We start from the raw sequence: 16,373 nt of genomic DNA, 5'->3' as shown, positions 1-16,373 counted from the left end.
GCCATCACACTTCTGAAGAGTGCTTTTCACTGAGCCATCCTGCTGGCCCAGGGATGCTACTTCTAATAAGCCTCCTCTAAGTAGCCACAGGAACTATGCAGTGTGTATGAAGTGAAACCAACAAGGAGTAGAGGTCTGCCCTCCTGCTGTGTGACTTTCACATGTCACCACAGACAGAAGCACAGCAGCCCTAAGAAACAGGCATTCCTAGAGTTCCAGAACTGCCTATTCTTGCCAGCTAGGACACAAAACAAGATAGGACATTTATTCTAAATCATTTACCATCTCCACACACACATGTGCAGGAACACACACAAAATGAGCCATAAATAAAAAAGCAAATTTAAAAAGAAAGAAGGAAATAGCAAGGGGAAGAATAAAATCCCACCATTTAGGCATGTCTTACACCTAAGAGTACTGAATTAATATTCAATAAACACCAACTTTATGTTCAAGTAAGATTAAAACAGGAAAGAAATAATTATGCTTTCAATAGTATCTATAGGACTGCTTCTTGAATAGAAGATACATCTTAATATTTTCATACTAATTTAAGTACCTTTTCATACGAACTCAAAGTCTAATATAAATTTTAATAGGAGTTACTTAAGGTTAATCTGCTGAGGAAAAAAAAAGTTCATGATATTTTCTTTACTAGATTGGCTTGTCTGAGTTTTATTTAACTGGAGAGAGGAGAAGGCTTTATTTGATCTTCTGTTTTTCCTAGACAGCTGACTCAGGGCCTGGACTGTGTGAGTCTCCATTCTCTACCTGTGAAGGTCTTTGGGGTAGCCCACCATACTAATAGAAATGGTGTCTCCAGGACACCTAAGGCAGCGGAGAAAATACTCGGGGGATACTGTACAGAGTCATATAGGAAAGTGATGGCAAAAAAAATATGTTTCTTCACAATTTGAAAAATGAGGTCGAGAATGATGTAGTGTGGAAGAAAACGGTAAACTGCGCAACCTCACTAAGATGCTCCACACAGACAGCTGTGCAGAGAGAAGGGCTGTGGAGCACGGGAAGGAAGAGCCTTCTTCTATGTTGATTCCCACACGAGGACCTTGCAGCTGCTTACTTATCAGCACATGAAGGAGAAACTGCCACCCTGACCCACCCAGCCTCAGAGTATGCTTGCTCACTACCTCAGAGAGCCACTGTGTCACGGAGGCCAAGCACCCACACGAACACTGCCTCACAAAGAGGGACCCATCTTCAACAGTTCTCCCTTCTAGCGGCCAACACCCCAAGAGTCACCCTGTCACACTTCACTCCTAACACCCCTATACACAGTGTTCAGGGTAAGCCGGTCTACAGAATGGACAAGGACTCCACAGCAGTTTACTCAGCTTCGGTCTGACTTTGAATCCAGTCCTTCTGAACGTGACTTTTCCCTCATCTGCTCACGTTCAACTCTGCGCCGACAATTCAGTTTGCCTCGTGTACAATTTCACCTAATTAGCTTGTCAAGACAGATCCTGGAATACCTTTCCTGACACACGATAAAGACCCAAGCATCTCTCTCCTGAAAATTATAATGTGCTAAGATCTTTTGTAGATGTCAGTAATCAATAGCTCATTTTAATAACTTCCAGTGAAACAAAATGTTATCTTCTCTTTGGAGCAAGAAATTAAATCTTTGCTTAGAAAACAATTCCTAAAGACCTCGCTCAAAAATCTAACAAAATACTATGAAACCATTGCAGGCTTTTCTCTAATCTAACTAATAACTACCTTTAAAAGTGGTTTAAGTGCTTTTCTCCTAGACTGAAGTTTAGCTATGAAGCAGTTAATATTCTGTGTGTTGCCTCTTTATCTTCCCGAGGCTAACTACTGGAAGGATTTGGCATTGGTTGTACTTAGTGCACAAGGAGGGAAATTATCATGATGAATCCTATGATTAAGATGTTCTGTAATGCCTTCAAGTTGTCAATAACGCAAAGCAGCATGCACTGAGGAACTTTTATCTGTACAAGAGAACAAATTTATTTAAATACATTTTTCTTCATTTAATCTGGGCCCGAGAGATAATACAGTTCCATTAGCTGACTAAAAGGAATACGGACAGGAGAAGAGGAGGGGCCAGTGAGAATGGAGACACAAAGGCGGCTGGGAGAGTCAGAGGGGGCAGGGGGGCAGGGGGGCAGGGGGCAGGGTGACGTGAAACTTACAGGCAGCCCGGAGTACTTTGGTTCTATGGTATCTCTTGGCCTTGATGACTACCCTCTGCAGAAAGTCTTGTTCCTCCTCTCTGAAGCAAAAGCTCAGACAAAACTCATCTCGTTGGAAAGGGACAGGAACTGGCCCCAAGTTAGACCTTCCAGGGAGAGCTTTGTTAATACTCTGTAGTAAAGCAGTGTGTCCATCTGAGACTTTTGCTAGGCACAGTTGGGACACAGAGACTGGGCATGTCCCACAGAGACTAATCTCCAAAGCACAAAGATCCCTGAGTCCCAACGAGTGACTCCAATGGATGGGTGGCTTCAGCACTGGCAACTGTGAAGTGACAGGTCTCCCCTCTGAACTACAGCCACACCTGAGAGGAGGGTCACCCTAAGATAGCTAGCCCAAGAATGCCTCAGGTAAAACACGGCTAAGTTGACTTTAACTTTTCTAGATTACCCTGGTCTGAGATTCTATTTTTTGTAACAATGATATTCAGTGAGTTCCTTTATCAAATATTTTATTATATAAAATACAGTGGTAATACTGAAGCCCTTCAGTAAGTTTTGTCTCCTTCCCAAGGAGACAATTTGACAATGAAAGGTCACTTTTGACAGATACACAACTTCATACTATTTGCATCTTTAACAATATGCTAGCAATACCACAGCAGATGCAGTAACAGGCATCATCCAGGAAACAGTCATAACGGTCTTGCATCATCAATATTCCCATGGCAATAACTGATATCCACATTGACTTGAAGAGTAATTGCTTAGATGTACTGTAGGGGTCATAAGGTGAATTTGGTAAATGTAGACTATTTTCAAAATCAACAGTATTAGCCACACTCCCTATATGACAGATACTATGTATAATCTCTAATTCCATGGCATTTTTGCAAAATTGCATAAGTCATTTTTCAGAGAAACAATTTTCTTGGAGAGTTAAAAGAATTGTATCAGGAACATTTTAAACAAGGGTCCTGGTCAGGCTTGCGTGAGACAAAGTAAAAAGTCACAGCACTGGGGCTTTACCTGGCACAGGACACACACTGGCCTAAATGTACTGTTTGAATTATATCTACTTCAGGAACTTATTGGCTATGTGTGAAGAAGGAACCTTAAGAATCACACCACATTAATGCTCAACCACAAACCCAAGACCCAGGAAACACTGTGAAGAGAAGCAGGGAGACTGAATCCCTTGTTACTGCATATGACAAAGTCATTGCAACCATGGACAAAAAGCATCAGTGCCTCATGCACAAAACCCACACACGCACAAATGCAAGGAAGAAGGAAGGGTACTGGCTAGCAAGAGGGACCACAGGGACAGGGTTGGGGGAGAAAGGCAATGAAGGCAAGCAAGAATACATACATGGTACATACACAAAATTGTCAAAGATTTAAACTTTAAAGAATCACAACACGCTGGGCAGCGGTGGCACACACCGTTAATCCCAGCACTTGGGAGGCAGAGCCAGGTGGATCTCTGTGAGTTCAAGGCCAGCCTGGTCTACAGAGTGAGCTCCAGAACAGGCACCAAAACTACACAGAGAAACGTTGTCTTGAAAGAAAAAATGGAAAAAAAAAATCACAACACAGATATAAGAATTGCAGAATGCTTCTATTTTGGCAATAGTAGAAATTAGTTTTTGTTTCTCTTGGGGGTAGTAGATTTATTTTTATGTAAAGTGCAAATCACAGCCCTGGTCAACTTCTCTAGTGCCTTGAAGTGAACAAAGATCAATTTTAAACCGTTTGTGAGATCTGTGATCCGGGTATCTACACACATCACTGCACCTCAGGTACAGGCTAGTGCTGTTTCTGCATTTCTGTTTGTTCTGATTTTCAATGATCCCCATACCACTGTACTAAATTAAGCTCCTTAAATCTTGGGAACCTCGTATGAACTGCATTGTTCTTCTCCATCTACTAGCCACTCCAGCACCAACCCCTCTTCTGTACAGGGGCCTTCTAGTGAGGGTGGAAGAACAGGTCAGTATTCAGGATTGTTAGTGTGGCAGCTTGGGCACAAAGCCTCACCGTGTGAGCAATAGCAACCCTCAGGCATAAATCCCGGAACAAAGCAGCTGCATTCATTATAATTTCTTCAGCTCTCTCTCCACAGGTACAGCTTACTCTTGTACATCTCTCTATCTGAGATGGAAGGACACCTCCCAAATGAAATAGACCAAAAAACAGTGCATCCACTCAAAGTGCTTAAGAACAGAGGCCTTTGCCTGTGTGAGCAGAAGGGACAGTACCTAATCACCAACAAGAAGACAGTTTCGTGCTGTGTACCAGCCAAGAGAAAGCACCTGGGCCATCACCCCAAGGGCTACAGAGACTGAGAGCATAGCACGGTGTATTTAAAAAGAAGTCAGAGATGGAGGGTGTTAGAAGTCCAACACGCAGATGTCTGTTCTCAACCTCACTTTGCTCTCCTTGGCTCACCATGTTCTGCTATGTGGCCTTCCTTTAGCTACAAAACATCAAGAACTCACACTGCCCAGTCCCCTTGAGATGGAATGAATGTTCGTCCTTCATCGCTCTTCAAAGGTGGGCTTTTCTTTCACATGCCTTCCCCAACTGAACAGAGCTTTTCCTTGATTCATGCACCTGATATCTGGGTGTTTATGGTGGGGGAGAGAGGAGAAAGACAGCTCCTAACAAGGTATAAACGCCATGAGATTTCTATCTTGTCTAGTACCTAAAACTCTGCTTAGTGTACAAAGCCACAAAATGAATGAATAAAAACAGTGCTAATTCATCAGCCAGAAACAATCTCTGGTATTTAAAAATGATCCCTTGTCTAAAACTCGGTCATGAAAAAGAAGAATTCTCAAAAACAACAATGACAGGAATGACCACAATAGCAAACAGAGTCACCCGGTGATACAGGCCTCAGAGTTCTGACTTTAAGCTTCACAACCCTGCAGGTAAGAACAGTGACTCCCCCACCAAACACACCCGCAACCCCATGTGCGCGTGCGCGCGCGGACACACACACACACACACACACACACACACACACACACACACACATACACACACACAATGAGAAGACAGTGACTTACAGGATTACAACACGACTCAAGGCTAGCAGTAGGTGGCTCTGGCAGTAGCTCTGCATCTTGAAAGGTGATCTTTTTCAAATCCCATACCCTCACACTACTGGGCCACACATTCACAGAGTTACTGCCATCTACAGGGTCCAGCAACCTGACTAGGGAAGTCCCAAGGTAAAGCATTACTAAGTCTGCAGTGAGTGACAGCTTGGAATGCGAAGGAAGAGCATGCCACAGCAGAATCAAGAGGCCAAGAGAACGAGGTTGTCTGCTGGGTGGGAGAGAGTCTATGTACTTGCAACCAGGCAAACACCATGCTTTGTTTAAAACTAGTAATGGGAATAAAAAGGACAATAAGTATTGTTTTTAGTCTTTTCGGGGGCCTGCCACCCAGCTCCCAAGTAAATCACACATGGAGGCTTATTCTTACTTACAAAAGCTCGTCCTTAGCTTGGCTTGTTTCTTGCCAGCTTATCTTAAATTATCCCATCTACCTTTTATCTTTCTCTATTTCTGTATACCTTTCTTTCTTACTCCACTGCTGGTTGTGTAGTTGGGTGGCTGGCCCCTCGCATCCTCCTCCTTCCCTTGCTCCTCTTTTTCTACTCCCAGATTTCTCCATCTGTATATCCTTTCTCCTGCCTTGCTATTGGCCAGTCAGTTCTTTATTAGACCATCAGGTGTTTTAGACAGGCACAGTAACACAGCTTCACAGAGTTAAACAAATGTACCATGAACAACAGTAACACACCTTAAGATAACATTCTACAACAAAAAGGGATGAAAGAGATCAAGAACCCAAGTGTGGGTGCTAGGAGGATTGGTTCCCAGAAACAAGGACCATAAGCTAAGGAGCACATTAGGTTTTTACCACTTAATCACTTAAGGTATACTATTCTTTGCTTGCAGTTGAAGAAATCAAGCTCCAGAGAAGGGGACCATCTGGTTCAAAGACACACACATGACACACACAGGAACTGGCCTAGCCACCTGGGCTGAGGAATGACAGCCTCTGCATAATGCTGCTGTACTTGCACCTGTCTGTCAAGGTGGTGCTGCAGGTCAAAACCAGCCAGAGGAAAGAGAGGGAGCAGGGGAGGATTGAACATCATGGCTGGACCAGGGAGACTTTAGGGAATAGGAAACAATACCCTAAAGCCAAGAAGAGCACTTCTGTTATTCTACTGGTTACTTCCCAATGGCACTGGCTTAACTAATAAAATGTTGGGCAACTCTGGCAGTATTTACAAGGCCGACTTCTAATAACCAGTTAGTGTGTTTGATGAAGTAGTCGGGCAAAGTGCTGCCTCCTAAGCAAGAAAAAGTCCCAGACAGCACTTGGTAGATCAATATTAAGTGCACTGCCACTCACACGTAATGATGCCAGGAGGTAACAACTTCCTGCTTTGTAATTGCTGTACATCTGCATAATCACAGTGCTCTCAGGTATAATGATATGCCAGGAACAGTCTTGCCTGCTCCTCAATTGCCTGATAATTTGTAACATATTCAGAGACCAAGGACTCATCCTGTTTGCACAGACAACATCCCTTGTGATGTTCAATGAAAGAGAAAAAGATACATAATAAAAATGCCATGGTATATTTTTAAACACCACACATATCACAGAGAATATTTATCTGAACATGTTACTATGCCTAAGAATTGGTGAATTTAGGACAATATTCACTATCCATAACACCATTGTCATGGAACAATCTGGTAAATGCTCAAATGGAGACATTAACATTTCAATGATTAATAGAAATTAAACACACTGAGGTCAAAAAGGCCTTTTGGTCCTTCTGCAGGAGTTGACCCCCTCAGCTCTCCTGCCATTCTTGGGACACTCTGGACATGGCTTCCGGACAGTAAGACTCTCTCTTCGTGTCTCTTTCCACCACCTAACTCTCTACTAGGACTTGTGGAAGGCCCTCAACATCTGTCCATTTTAGTTAGGTTTCTACTGCTGTGATGAAAAACCATGACCAAAGGCAATTTGGAGAGGAAAGGGTTTGTTTCACTCACAGTTCTACATAAGAGTTGATCATCAAAAGCAGTCAGGGCAGAAATGCAAGCAGGGCAGGAACCTGGAGGCAGGGGCTGATGCAGAGGCCGTGGAGGGGTGCTGCTTACTGGCTTGCTCCTCATGGCTTGCTCAGCCTGCTTTCTTATAGAACCCAGCACCTCCATCGCAGGGATGGCATCACTCGCAATGGGCTAGGCCCTCTCTCACTGATAATTAATTAAGAAAACACCTTACAGATGGACCTTATGGAGGTGTTTTCTCAATTAAGGTTCCCTGCTTCCAGGTAACTGCAGCTTGTGTTAAGCTGACATAAAGAGCAGGACACTTCTCAGGCTTCCCTCCTTTCCTCATGCACATCCCTGCTGAGGGGATCCCTGCACAGCACAGCACAGCACAGAGGCTATCCACATGCTCAGAACTCTCTCCTGTGCTCATTCTCTTGACATCTCCCTCTTGAAACTGCCACCTTGCCCTGTCCTCTTGAGGTACAAGTCACTCCTGCAACCTGCCTGACCTAGTAGAGTCCCCTGACTAGTTCAGGGGCTGCCGTGCAGCAGGTGGACCCACAGACTTTCCCCTTGCAGTTCCTGTGTTTATTTCATTCTTGCTTACCCATAGGCTAAGTACACAATTTTGTCTTTCAAGTGTCCACAGAACTTATTCCTGCCTCTCTTATACTTGCAAAGCGCTAGCCAAGCTGGGGTCACGTGTCCTGGGTGCTATTCCTACAACAGCTCCTTCCCTTACCATACTACCTTTCTTCCACACACCAACCAAAGATCTTAGTGAAGTGGTAATTAGGTAATCTTTTCACCTTTGATTTCACTCAGATGCTTAAATAGCCTATGGTTCTTAGGGAGATGCCAATGGCCCTTTCTAGGACCTGAAAAAATTGTGCACTTAGGACAGCATTTACCATCTATACGAACATCAATACAGTACAATTTGATAAATGCTTAAAATGTAGATGTTACTATTTCAGTGATTAATATAATCCTCTCACCCATATGCACTTCCCACTTGTGGTCTAATCGTACTGCTTCTCTGCCAGGCCCTCTGACTCATCATGCTCCTAATCTAAGGGCCTTCGAGCTTACTAAACCATCTATACTCCAATGGCTCTCTTCTCCTTGCAGTATAGCTAAGCCTGACTCAGTGTTGAGATCTCAGCCTGCAATAGTCCATTCTGAATTGCCATAATGAAATACCCAGAGAAGACTACTTCATAATGCAAAGCTTTATTCAGATCGCAGATCTAGAAGCTCCAGTCCTTCTTGCTAGCTAGCAGCGTCCTAAGTCTGCACAGAACACTGCAGGGTGAAGGAAAGGCAGTGCATATGTGTCTTGCTCTCTTGTCTCTTCTTATATACTCACCATACTGAATGGGGATGCTCTACTGTGATGACCTATCCAATCCCAGTTGCCTCCCCAAGGCTGATCGAAAGACCACAGCAGGATTACATTACTGTTTTGTTAGTATCCTCCAGTGAGATTGAACATCAATGAGGAAACACTTAGGGGCTATACAAACCAAACCCCAACCATAGCACATCTCAACTGTTATGCTCTCAGGAAAGCCTTCCCTAACTATTCTGCTTTCCTAATTGCACTTTCTATACAGAACATAAAAGTTTTGTTCTCATACTTGCCTAAGTCATTATTCAGATTGACATCTAACTTCCACAGCAGACTCCAAGCTGCCAAGATACCCACCCTGTCCCCCACTACTAAAACACCACTGCCAACAGATTCTCCATGAACATATCAATGCACAGTAAGGTGTCTAACTCTCAGAGCTGTGCTGAAAAATGAAAACTTACAGGCTATTGGAAAAGGCAAACCTGTGCCAAGACATCTTGGTCTACAGTTAAGAGGAATACCGAAACTGTACTGTTTTAAACTGGAGTCTGAAGATGCAGGCATGGACATCAACGTGCACGCTAGCTGTACTTACCCACTATCACTGAACAGGAACTCCAGATGGGTCATGAAGACTTCCCACTGTGAGATACTGTACCGCTGGGCCAGGGAAAGAGCAATGCTGTAGACATTTTCCTCAAGCGTTCTTCAGGAGTATCCACCGAGCACAGAGAAGGAAAAGAAACAGTGACCCAAGTCAGCAAAGACAATTCTCTTGGGGACACAGCTGTGTGTGTACAGGGGGACTGTGGGTTTCGTATTTTTTTTTTATTCACAGCTCTTGAGAATGCAGTCAAAGGACTTCCAGCCCCTGTCACTGGGCTGCAAGGCAGGTGAGCAGGGACCTGTTTGCCAGTGGCTCCCCGTCAAGGAGCCACCTGCCCATGTGAGGAAACATTTAACTGTCACAGAGGGGGTGGCATTTGTGGTCAGAAACCATGTATGGTACTGAATATCCTGCAAAGCACAGGCTAGCCTTCCCCAGGACACAACTACCCAGTCAAACTGCAGTAGTGCTGAGGAATAAATAGTAAGAATTCTGATTTAGACTCTATAGCCCACAGTGACATTTGAAAAGGAAGGAAGTAATCTATAAAAATGTCTTCTGTCTGTTTTCCTCATTGTCAGGTGTTAAGCTGATTCGGTCATAAAAACAAGCAAGGTGTTACTGGAACACACAGCCGAATAGGGAGTGAGACATGAAATCGTAATTAGGTTTTTAGAATTCTAAAGTATTGTGAGCGTTGGGATGAAGAGCAATCCATTTGAACGGAAGGTTGAAGAAGCAGCACACATTATGTAAGCACAAGTGTCAGCTGGCCAGTGGGAGAGACTCCTGATAAACGGACAAGAAGATCACACTCAAGGACAGTGCACAGTCCTCAAGCCAAAGCGACTTGCACATGTCTCTGGAGGCAACAAAGATCTGGTGGAAGGTTTAAGCCAGGAAATGGCATCACCAGGGAAAGGGATGTAAAGAATGCCAAGACAATGGTTCAGAGAAGTAACATTAAGGTTGCTGCAGGGACCCTGCTTCCAAAGGCAGAGAAAGAGAATCTGGAATTCTTGGATGGAAGGGTCTTGGTACAACCACAGCAACAGCAAGGGGGTCTGTCCCTGTGAGCAGGGCCAGGATTACATCTCCAGCTAAGTAAGCCACAGCAGTTGTGTGTTTCTTTAGCCAGGGGTCGGCAAATGCTCTCTGGAAAGGGCCTTTAGTAAGCATTTTGGCTTTGCTGCTGTACAGTGTCTGTGCCCACCTTCTTTTGTATTCTTTTGGGATTCTTGTTTCTCTATAAACTTTTAAAAGTCTTTTCTCACAGGCTACAGAAGAGAAATATTCAGTGTTACAAAAGTGTGTCAACCCATCGAGTATGTTACTGTCAGTTGAACGTGTTTCTAATGAAGTACAGACCCTATGTGATGAAATGAGAAACCATGAGGGAACACTACCAATGTACCCATTCTATTATGGGAACCGAGCAGAGATACATGTTGGATATGGATTGTCATCTTCTTGTCTGTGTGTGTGTGTGTGTGGGGGGTATACATTTGTGTGGGGGAGGGGACTATAGTATAGTCACACACTACACATGTGGAGTTCCAAGGACAATCGCAATGCTCAGTCCCCAGGTTCCTTCTACCTTTTGAGTCAAGGTCTCTCACTGGCCCGGGTCTTTGCCACATAGCTAAGAGCAGCTGTTCCTCAAGCTTCCAGGGATCTGTCTATCTTTACCTCCCTTTTCACCATCTCTAGGACTGTAAAAAATGTCACTGTGTCCAGCTTTTTACATAGGTTCTGGGGACTCAAATTCTGGTCCTCGAGCTTCCAAGGCAAGCACTTCAGCAGCTGAGCTAGCACTCCAGCCCTGCACTGGTGTCTTTTAAGTTCATGAGGACGGAAAGGAAGGAAATTACGTTATACCCTTTCAAAGTTACCAGCCTTCACAAAGACTTTCAGACAATGTAAGACATAAGCAGCAGCAAACCCTGCCTTATGACAGTCAAGGGGTGAGAAGTATGGCCACACTGTGCGTAAGTAGAAATAGAGTGGCAAAAACCAGGAGTGTGTTTCAATACTGCTAGACACTGGGATTTCCACCAAATTAGAATGGCAAAGCTCAAACCTCATTGAAACTATGAAGCATTTTAAACAAGCCATCCAAAGACTGCAGTGTATTTTTCTAAGCAATGGAATATAGAAGAACCTATTAGATATTTATCAAAAGCATATATTTATCCTTGAAGACATACTTCAAATAGCATATGCTGGCTGCATACTTAGACAAAAACTCCAGTAAAATGTAACTAATAATCTAAGGCACTCCTTACCTCACAGTATTGTATTCTGCATAATAATCCTCTCATAAGAAACCACCAACCATTACAATGAGGATTTCAAATAGCCAAAGGAAAAGCACACTGGCTCTAGAAAAGGAAACCCAGGCTCAAGTCCCGGCTACGTGACCTTGAACAACTCCTTACAACCCTGTTTCTTGGGTTCTTCTTCCAGAAGCAAGGGAATTGGGCTTTGCACCACCATCTTAGAACACCGTCAAACCAGACATGAAATGACTCTGAAGCTGACCTTCCAGGAGAAAGGATAAGAGGAAAGCACTTCTTAATTGAGACTGGCACTGACTGCCTTCTCCACTATCTTTTCTTCGACTCCCCCTATCCTGCATGGCAGAGAATCCAGACCTCAGACCTCATGGAAAATGCAGATGCCTCCAAGAGTGAAGAGGTCTAGACTAATATAGTCACCAGAGAATGACCTCAGTTCATTTTCATAAGGATTTAAAGGATAACATTTAATCATAATATACCATTACCACAATTAAAGCCATTTTTGATATTTCAAAGTAACTTCTCAGGAGACATGAGTAACTACCCTATCAGTGTACACACAATTCAACCAAAGTTTTAAGACTACAATACTAACCTTCATAGCCCACTAGTGCTTCTGTGAGAATAGAAACTACATAAGGCATACCATGTTGTGGTAGAGATGTGACGCTTTTAAAACATGACAGACCCAGATTAAGATCAAACTTCTACATTTTATCAGCCATGTCAACTTAGGCCAGTGACCATCCCTAAGCAGCATTTGATTTTCATTTAATAAATGCAGATAAGAACACTTTGCTATCTCAGGGCTGTCTATGGGATGGAGGACTTTAGATAAAGCTTGCAGAACACCACGCAGAACACTTTGGGTGAGTTCCATGGTGAATACTCAATGGTTGTGTGGAGGTGTTAAAATCAAGTTCTCCTATTAACCACGTGGGTGAACATCTTCTCACATCCTCAGGATAGTACCCAGTACTCACTTGACGTAACTACCAAAGCGCAGCCCGCCAGCACTAAGACACAAGGGAAGGAACACCTTTCCTCCATCCTTAGGGAACCGCTCTTCCAATCAGGGTAAGTCGTACCACCTTCCCTCACAAGGCCTGCATTTCACCACAAAGGCAGGTGACAGTTTGTCTCTGCTCTGTGAGGAGACTGAGCTAAATGGCGGCTTGTTTTTCTAGAAACTGGGAGGTAGGCACCTGTCCCTCTACTTGATCTTCTGAAATGAGGGCAACTGTATCTGTCATAGTTAGGGTTTCTCTTGCTGTGTAGAAACACCATGACCACAGCAACTCTCATAAAAGAAAAATATTTAATTGGCATGGATTACATTTTCAGAGGTTTAGTCCATTATCATCACGGGGCAACATGATGGCGTGCAAGCAGACCTGGTGCTGGAGAAGTAGCCAAGTATCCTACATCTTGACTTGCAAGCAACAGGAAGTGATCCAAGACACTAGGTATGGCTTGAGCATATGAGACCTCAAAGTTCATCTCCACAGTGACATAGAAGTATAGAAGAGGAAGCTCCAACAAAGCCACACCTCCTAGTAGTGCCACTCCCTTTAAGGGCCATTTTCTTTCAAACCACCACAGTATCTATGAACACACTAAAGAATATCAATTCTATGTACTTTGAGAAGGGAGATTCTCAGCCAAGAATAAGAGAACATCTCATTTTTAAAGTTCTATCACAGACACCATCCTTCTCACCCAAGTCATTGCCCAGGTCCCTAGAATAGACATAATTCAGGAACTGGGTTACCAAGGACAGAAGACGCTAACAGCAAACAACAAAACCCCAATACAACTCAGTGCTACTGCCGAAATTTACAGGCTCCCAAGTCTGTCCTTACCTATGCCAGACTTCTCTACCTTAAGACTACTTAGATAGTCTATCTACTATCTATTCCTCACAGGACTGAGAGAGCTGGAGAAAGGTTCTGTGGTAACAACTATGCATGCTGATCTAGCTATGAATTCAACTCAACCTTCGGCATTTCGACCCCCCCCCCCTCAAGAGACAAAGTGACCCCTTACTCTGCAAGTCCCAGGATGGTTTCTCGTTTATATTGGTCATCAGCAGTGAACCGCTGCACATCCACACCCTTGCGCAGGCCCTGGAGGAGCTGAGCCTGGGTGAAATCCAGGAGGCGCTCATTGTAGTAGTGCAGCTGCTTGGTCAGTGACACGAGGTCCTCAGGCCAGGCTTCATGGCTATGTCGAGCCACATGCCTGGTCACCATCTTGATTAACTCTTTGGGATCAACCTGGGAAAGTTGAAGAAAAATGTATTTTATATTCAATATAAATACATGAGCAGGTATTTAAAAAGAGTAGAACACAGCTCCTGGAAATCTGTACGGCACTTCCCACTGCTGGGTACATTGAATCACAGCCACTAAGAGCCAACTGCAGAGGTGGCACTTTATGCATCTCAAAGAAAGGACACAGAGCTGAGCCTACAAACAGGATTTCTGGACTCCTGCTTGGATCTTTTCTTTTATACCTTAAAAACTTTCTAAACAACTTAAAAATTGATATTTTTAGCATTTCAACTATCATAAACCTACATTACATTTTTGTCCTAACCTTCTGATCACTTTTAATGATTCACTCTGGGGAGACATTCTCACCCTCTTATTGCCTCTGGATACATTCTTGTGTCCACCATAAATACTCTCAAAAGAGAAGCACAGTTCGATACCCTCACTAGAGAAGGCAGACAGCACAGGAGAAGAATGTTTTCTTTGGGGAATAGGTGAAGAAACAAAACTGAAAACTGGCTCACATTTGCAAACACCAAAGGCTCTGAAGAAAGTGTGCAAAAGTCAATGGATTTCACTACTGACTCTGCTTGATTTGAGGCTCAAAAGGACATGGGTGTATGGTTCTGGGCAGTTCCTCAAAAAGCAATAGAATTATTCAAACAGAACAAAACAGGGAATCAACAGACGACAGGGCAGGGGAATTAGTGATTAAGTGGTCATTATATATATATGTTTGTCTGAGAGTCAATAAAGCAAAACAGAGGCTCAGCCACTATTCTGGAAATATAAATAATATCATACTATAATGGCACTAAGCCACTCCACCCTGATTTTTAGGAGACATACTACAGATTTTAAAATAAGTAAGTTAAGGAGGAAAAAACCCACACACTATCTTCAGTTCTCAGAACTCCATTCTTAATGATGGTAAGCTGCCAGCATTTTTAACATGAAAACCCATTATTCCGAGCTACACAGGAGATTTGTCAACGCTGAGTCTACCCAACCAAGCCTGGTTGACAGTCTCTCTCCTCATGCTATTATGGAACAGTCTAAAAGAAGAGATAAAAACCACTTAGAGAAATACTAGCTTCTAACAGGGGGACTTCAGAAAAAGAGAACCGAACTGTATTTCATTTTTTTCCCTAAGTCTCTGTACATATTAGGTCATAATCTCAAAAAACAAAAACAAAAACAAAAACAAAAAAACATGACACTAAATTCTACCACAGGAAGCCACAGGGCCAATTTTTAATTCATTCAAGATACATTTTTAAAGAGATACAGTGGTCCTGTGCTATTCTTTATCTCTTATCCCTACCACCAGTCTTAGTTTATCAACTAAAAGTATTCAATGCCAATGATTATTTTGCTGAACATTCTTTGGTTAGTTAATTCATGGTCAGATAAATTGTTTTATGGCCACTTAAACTGCTTAAGAAGTAATCTCAAATATCTCCAATGTTTAAAAAATCAGTGGGCTTTACAATTGAAGTTTACCTAGAATTTAAAAACCTTTGTTCCTATGTTCTTTTACAAAAAATGGGGGTGGGGGACTGTACACTTAAGTGCCAGGCAATGTACTATGAGAACGTGCTCTGCTACTCCAGAGATGCAACCTGCTAAGAGAGACAATGAAGCAAGCATGGGTAGGATGGCTAAACACAATGAGCATGGGATGCTCCAGGGGAACAGAACATGTCAGAGAAGTCTCCTTGGAAGAGTTAATATCTATGCTAACATCGGGGACTAGCATCAGAACGGCCCCAAGAAATATGAAGATATATTCCAGCAAAGGATAGATGCGTATATTCTAGTGTCGACAACTATAAAGACAGAATGAATAAATCAATTCTCACTGCAATTACAGAGTTGTTTGGGAATCAGCTGTGTGATGGTTAACACTGTCAACTTCACAGGATCCTGAGACACTTCTAGGCATATCTGTGAGGAAGTTTCTAGATTGAGTTAATAAAGATATGAAGACCGACCCTAAATGTGATCAGCACCATTCCATGGACTGGCGTCCCAAACTGAAGATAGGAAGAAAACGAGCTAAGTACCAGCATTCCTCTGTCGCATCCCGACCTTGGCTGCAATGTGACCAGCTGCCCCCATGTGTTTCCCACAGGAAGGAAACAGAGGAATCTTCCCTCCCTCAAGTGACTCCTGTCAGGTGTTTCTGTCACAGCAACAAGAAAACCCACATAAACTGTACATAAGCAATGTATCAGACAGCAGGTAGAGGCAAAACAGGAAACATGCCCCAGCGCTTAGGGTCCCTGTGCTTGATATTTATTTCCTCTCTGCCTGTAGAGTGTTTTGCATGTAACTCTGAACCTGCTGCCATGATATAGCTATCTGTGCAGTTAACTGGCCTACAGATGATACTTGTGGGCCACACAGTCCATGTGCACCTTCCTGCATGACATGGACACTCTATATAGAATGACCAGCATGCTTGTTCTTAGGCCTCAGTATCATTTAACACCACAGTTACATTCTCTCTGCTCTAAAACATTTTATGACACAAATCCAAAGGCCAGGTGGTGAACTAAATTCC

The 16,373-nt window shown here is 43.2% G+C and overlaps 1 protein-coding gene across 2 annotated transcripts in view; it reads right to left on the bottom strand.

The window, feature by feature from the left end:
* Nbas (NBAS subunit of NRZ tethering complex) overlaps positions 1-16,373 on the bottom strand; it is a 288,955-nt gene that overhangs the window by 79,820 nt on the left and 192,762 nt on the right. For both annotated transcript variants that reach the window (XM_036170649.1, XM_036170651.1), the window contains exons 42-43: positions 13,581-13,810; positions 9,223-9,333 (exon numbers count right to left, since the gene is read on the bottom strand). In XM_036170649.1, coding sequence (XP_036026542.1) covers positions 9,223-9,333; positions 13,581-13,810 — 341 coding nt within the window. The remainder of the gene's footprint in view (positions 1-9,222; positions 9,334-13,580; positions 13,811-16,373) is intronic.

The sequence above is a fragment of the Onychomys torridus genome, chromosome 21 (assembly GCF_903995425.1).
Source record: "Onychomys torridus chromosome 21, mOncTor1.1, whole genome shotgun sequence".
Classification (NCBI taxonomy): Eukaryota; Metazoa; Chordata; class Mammalia; order Rodentia; family Cricetidae; genus Onychomys; species Onychomys torridus.
The sequence above is the reverse complement of the archived record's forward strand: the minus strand, read 5'-3'. Positions and strand labels throughout refer to the sequence as shown.